This window comes from Pholis gunnellus (assembly GCF_910591455.1).
Source record: "Pholis gunnellus genome assembly, chromosome: 19".
NCBI lineage: Eukaryota > Metazoa > Chordata > Actinopteri > Perciformes > Pholidae > Pholis > Pholis gunnellus.
In genome coordinates, this window is record NC_136546.1 from 9,436,624 (window position 1) to 9,443,176 (window position 6,553).

Sequence of the window (6,553 nt, forward strand, 5' to 3'; positions counted from 1 at the left end):
GAGCAAATACAAATATATCAGACTTTGTCAGAGATTGACCCAAACGTATGAACATGTGACCACCCAGATATTAAGGTCAGTGTGTCTGTCTGTGTTCTGCTCCAGGAACAGTACCGCTTCTGCTACGACCTGTCACTGGAGTTCATCGAGTCCTCCTAAACAAAGGAGAGAAGAGGAGGAGGAGGAGGTGAAGAAGAGCAGAAGATCTTTTCACTTCCCATGTGTTTTGATCCTCTCCTCTGTGGCGGCCGTTCTGTAGCACCCATTGTGCGTCCCTACAAGTGGAAATGGGCTCCTTGTATCCAAACAAAGGGAAACAGACTTTTAACAGAAGGAGCTGCTGGGAGTGCAACAGAGAGGGAGGTGTTACTCCTCTTACTCCTTTATGCTTATTGTACAGCTTTTTGAGTGCCAGCGGGTCCCTGTATGTTTTGGGCCTCATTTAAATATTTAGCCTTTCACCCCACCCCCCCATGAATTTGATGCCTCATGCTGTTTCAGCTGCAGTACCCAATGTGCACTGTAGATGTCTCCCCCCCCCCTCTTGCCAACTGCAACCACAGCTTTTGAATAACTGCAAGTTTTCAGTGGCCCCACATTCCTGCTCTCATGCTCATCATTTGTGAGTAACTAGACGGTGTTGGGCATCTCATCATGGTGATGTTTGAATATTTGCAGCAAGTACTTTTGTATAAGAACAAGAAACGTAATGTTACAGCCTGGCCAAACTCTGTGAATGCTTCTTTTTCTACTCCATACATCAGCAGCATCTTCCTTTTATTTCCCTGAGTCAGAACATTATGTATTTAAGTACATGAAAGCCACTCTGAACCCATTTCCATTGGTTACACACAGTAGGTTGTAAGATAACAGAACACACAAACACCCTAAATGTCAAAGGTAAGAATTAGAAACAAGACTGACAATGAAACTTAAACAGGAAGTTTACATGAGGAGTATAAGGCTTTCCATTGTATTTTTTTTTTACGATATCATGAAGTGGCCACTTGAAAAATGATTAGTGTAGGATTTTCACTAAAATGTATACGTACAAAAACAAAGTGTGATATGTGTCATTGTTTATGTTTCCCCGCAGTCGCTGCAGCGCTGATTTGTTGCATCTTTTATTGATCGACTGGAGAGAAGTTTTGAAGTCTTCTTTGTACCCTAAACTGTAAAAAAAAATTGGAACACTTTTTTGATTTTTGGTCAACCATGTAACATTAGCATAATCATGTTTGTTTCAGGGCTGGGCCCAATGCACTTTCAATTCAGCCAATTCAAAAATGGGATGTTTCATTTAAAAAAAACCCTAGAGTGGATAGATTCACTCTCTCATTTAAAGACTGAGAACAAGTGCCATTCCACTTTTGCTTTGAATGGACTTGGAAGTGAACTGACCCCAGGCCTCGTTTTGTGCACTGGTTGCCAACACTTTTTTGTCATTATTTTGTAGCTGATGTTTATTCATAAGCCAAAGACTTTGTGTAAATATGTCTATATGGATAAAGCACATTGTTTGTATTTATTGTTTGTTTACTTGCATTGCTTGTAAGAACAATCATTCTTCATTCCATGTTTACTCTGCCACTAGCGTTTCTTAAACTGCGAGTCGGGACGCAAAATGGGCTGCCAGTCTGTTTCCTCCGGAGCGTTGAGAGCGCTGCGTATGAGCAAACGAGCCCACAAAGGGTTACCTGAGGTAAAAGGCTACGTCGGCTCAATTTGGGTTTCGCAAAGAGACGTTTAAGAACCCCTGACTGAAGCTGTATATTAAAGCATTAGAAGTAGTTTTTCAGTATCTAGGTGGAATTCAGTAGTATTGTCTTGTTTTCACTTAATGAAACTCTGTGATGTTACCGTGGTTTATTTGTGTAAAAGCCCATTGCTCTTGTTTGTGGTCAGTAGAACATCAGTGCGTTTACATGCACAGAGTATTTTTGGATAATAGCTCCAATGTCCTAGTCGGGATAAGCTGTTTATCCTCATCGTATCCTGCTCGCCATTATCCCTGAATACACACGGACTCAGTGATGCAAACAGGCTTAGTGAGTGAAACATGCAGGAATGTGAAACAAAAACATGTATTGTGCCTAATCATTTGAATTTCCTTGTTGATACAAGCATTTTAACAGTATCTTAGATCGCAAACCAGGGCTTTGTTGAATGCGTTTCTCATGGACGATCAATGTTTAAATACCGTTTGGACCATGACTCAGTGTGTTTTATGAATCACAATGCTTCATCAATTCTTTGTGAGGCTTTTGCGGTCTTACCAAATATCAGATGTGTTTCTGTTGTGCTCAAGCGGATTAAGAAAAAAAAATCTAAATAACACACTTTATTGTAAATAAAATGTCAGAGGTTCCACTTGGTTGGGACAAGAGTAGCCCCGGGTCTACTGTTACGGATGTTATTGTAAATAGTATCATAATAATATCATGAGAACTCTACAAAGGCTCTATTGTTGGATGAACAGTAGAGACGATGGACACAATGTCAGAACATTAGTTCTGTTGTAGATAAAAAATAAAAAAAAGTCAGAGATTGTACTCCTGTAGGGCGCAACTTCAAATTTTAACAGATATTGTTTTAAAAAAAGCATAAAAATATCCTCCTGATTACAAAACTTTATTCTTTTGGTGGAACATCAAATTTCTGTTTATTTCTGCAGATTTGTGTCCGACCCAAAGGAGGGAGAGAAAACTCACTATGGTGATACAGTTTGCCAGTTGGACTAAACGGAGTGCCATCTCTATAGCATGCAGAGAGACAGAAAAGAATGGCGAGTGTCAACAGAAAATGAATGCCGTAAATCAACCTTCTTAACTACACACTTAAGGGAAAAACTAAGGAGCAAATCATGCTAAGATGCCAATAATTCCTCCGTAATATATCTGAAGTAATGGCCCTCAAGAGTAGTGAATGAAGCAGGTGTCTGGATGAGAGGCCAGTCTTGAGTATAGATATTCATGGTTCATAATTATTCATGTCTGTAATGTTTGGCTTCTTTGCTGTAATAAAGACCACTTGTTTAATTACAACTTGTGTGGAGTTGCTGTTTTCTCTCATGCTGATTAGAATTAGAATTGAAGACACCTCTGTGAAATATAGCAGAAGGTAAGATGAAGTCAGTATTTTGCCCGAACAAGCGGCCCTCTCCGGTCTGGTGCCGATACTTATTGGTCTAACAGAACTTTTTCACCGTAGACATTTTGACTTGTTATTACAGGAATGATAAAGTTCCACTGAAGTGTCCCGAGAAGCAACACCAGTGCCTTGAAACTTGCCAAATGTAATCGTACGTGAACATCATTCATGCTGAGCTCTTCCTGCTGTGACACGATGTCACTGTTGGGCTGGGCTGCCTCATCAGTACAACTGGAAACACCTGTTCCAGTGCTCTTCGAGCACTAAAATAGGATCCACTTCAGACGTCTCTGAGAGATTTTATGTTTGTGGGATAAAACAGTTGACAATGTGAATGTATGTTTTGTGCCACTGCACTTGGTCTCAGGTGGAACCTCGGGGACCAGGTGCTCCTATAGTTGGACTGATTTTACAGTCCAACCCACCAATTCCCAGGCCTTTCCACAGTAGGAGCTTAGCCATAGTAGTCGTAGCAGGAAAAGCACAGGTGTTACTAATAACATTAAGTGTCCCAGTAACCCATGAAAGTAAACCAACATGCACAGCACCAGGACCTTGAGACTTTGCAGGGACACCAAGCAGGCCAGAGGGCTATCGTATATATTGTAGTTTACTGTCTATCATTCACTAATAAGATCAGATTTATTTAAATCATCACAGTTGTAACTAAGAGGTAGACATTCTAATAAGACACTTCACTTGGATTACCGCTCAGCAAGCGTCTTTCCATTTCTTATTATATTGATCCTCGGGGAGTTATTCCAGAGGATGAACACTCTATCTGGGTTTTAGTAATTCCCCATAAATAACCTTGCCTTTGAGCTAAAATCCCACATGACTTGTCTACTTCCTGGTACAGCTGCATCACTGAAGCCTCTCCAAACTCCCGGTACTTATAGAAGGAAAGAAGAAAGCGCTCTCTCACATCCATGCTGTTTTCTTCAAAAAGTTTAATTTGCATGATTATTTACAACAGATGGTTGATAGCAGTACTTAGAAGAGGCAAAATATACTGAGCCACGTTGATAAAGCAGAAAAATAATGAAATGATATAAACTGTTGAAACCATTTCAGAACCTTGAATTAAAAAAAAAGAAAGTTTACAATTCATTTATAAGTAAACAAATCTAGAAATGAAATATTCAGCTTAAATTATTCTTACAAACACAAACTGATCTGTAGAATGCTGTAATACTGAACAGCAATGAAACACTAAATAATACATTCATTTTCACTATCCTGCATGCTATCTGAAGATCTTATAAAATAATGTTGACAAAGGAACGTTAAACAACAAAAACATGGTCAAGAGCGGAAAATAGTTCCATTTAAATTAGGTATATATTATATATTTATATATGTATATTTCTGTACAAATACTGAATATTTGGCATTATATTTATCCTCATTATTGATATATCTAACAATTCAAAATAGTTTTAAGCTAACCACAAACCTTTTATGCTGTACATTTTTTCTCATGTCACATTGCAAAACCCATAAGAGGCCTTCTGTTATTTCTACCCACAGCCACGACACAAGACATTTCTCCACCAAAGGCAAACAGAATTGTGACTTCTCTCTCCCCTCATAAAACGCTGAAACAAAAGGAACAGCACAGATTCAGAAAATGTGTTTCCTCCCAGTTATACCGTCACAAGCAATTCCCCCAAAAATATGCAAACGTGGACAACATATGCCTGTCGATTCTGGTTGTGATCATGAAGAATTGGTGCAGAGACAAGCAGTGGTGTAAACTAGTATAACTGTCCTTCAGAGGCAATGTAGACCGATTCACACTGACTCAGGCCCTTAACTCTGTAGATGGGCACTGAAGTCACAAGTACAAACAATAAGAATAAATCATGAAATCAAACTAAGAAACATAAGAGGACTTACAGATATTAAGTATGAGAAAATGTTACATGCAAGCATCTACATTGCCTTAAAAAGTTCTGATTTAACGTGACCTAAGCAAAACATTCACCTATTCAAAGGAATAATTTAACATTTTGGTAAATATGCTTATTTGCTTTCTTAGATAGTTTGAACCTATACGAAGCTACAGCCAGGACAAGTTAGCTCAGCTAAAAGACTGGAAACGGCTAGCCTGGTAACAAAATAGGCCTACCAGCATCCCCAAAGCTCCCTAATTAACAGATACAATATAACTTGCTTGTTAATTTCCTACAAAAATCTATGTTGATTGATGACAATTTGTAGTTTTTATGCTGATTGATTTGAGTATGTGGCGGACTAGCTGTTTATCGTTTTCAGCCTTCATGGCTAAGCTACGCTAACCGTCTCATGGCGGGGGAAACAGCTAGTCACTGTGCCTAGTTAGCCAAGAAATAAACCAATACAACTCCCATAAAACCACAATGTGTCTTTTTTTACACTTTTTTGTATGGATTGAAGAAACATATAAAGGCCTAACTTGGTAAATATTGAGTTTTGAGGTGGATTTTGATACCTCTGGACAGCCTGTTTTACCACAATACGTTAGCTTAGCTGTAAAGATATGGATGAAACAAACAAGACAAATCAAGTTAAATAGTGAGCTTTAGAGGTGATTTCAGGGCGATCTGGTTACTTTTGGACAGAAGCCCTATAAGCCGTCTCCCCGTTTCCAGTCTTTATACCAAGCTAAGCTAGCCAGCTGCTGGCTTTAGATTCACATTTAACAAAACATATGAGAGTGGTATCAATTGATCTAACTCTGGCCTAGACAGCGAATATGCATATTTCCCAAAATGTCCTTAAACAGTTAAGCAGCGACAACCACCTAAACGATACTGTAACAGCCCTCAGATTTAGGTTAATCAGGAGTCTAAAGATCAGGAGGAAAAGCTAACCTAAATATCTAAATTAGGCTTATTGCTTGAGGAGCAGATACACAGCCCAGTGTTACTTGCATGACATCAATTTGTCCGTTTGGCTTGTGACAACAAGCAAAACTCTGATCCATGTCATCAAAAGTCACGTGATTTATGAGAAGAGAGAGCAAGCAATAGAAAGACATCTTTGCAGTGCAACTGTATCTAAAACAAGGAGAAAAGCTTTCTATGAAAATTGAATGGAGTCTGTAAAGACGTCCTCAAGATGCGTATAAAGGAAACTCAGGACTTTTATCTTGAGGATATAATATGACATGCTGTTGTAGTGTGTATGTGTGTGTGTGTGCATTTGATAGTTTTGGTGTGTGCTGATTGTCAGAATAAATAAACAAAAATAAAGCAAATTTAGGAAAAGTACAAGGAGAGAAGTTGGTTGATTCAGCACCTTTACAAACTTCTCTGAGGTTTATCTTTAGGACAACTATTAAAGGATGTTAGTCTAAAATATGGTGCCGCAAGCTGTGTTGTACAAAGCATAAACAGTTGTCTTAACAAGGAAAAGTGAC

The 6,553-nt window shown here is 38.8% G+C and overlaps 1 protein-coding gene across 4 annotated transcripts in view; it reads left to right on the forward strand.

Annotated features, from left to right (window-relative positions):
• ptprk (protein tyrosine phosphatase receptor type K) overlaps positions 1-3,036 on the forward strand; it is a 97,484-nt gene extending 94,448 nt beyond the window's left edge. For all 4 annotated transcript variants that reach the window (XM_079180219.1, XM_079180220.1, XM_079180221.1 and 1 more), the window contains one exon: positions 106-3,036. In XM_079180219.1, coding sequence (XP_079036345.1) covers positions 106-159 — 54 coding nt within the window. In that variant the 3' untranslated portion in view covers positions 160-3,036. The remainder of the gene's footprint in view (positions 1-105) is intronic.
• The last annotated feature ends 3,517 nt before the right edge of the window (positions 3,037-6,553 follow it).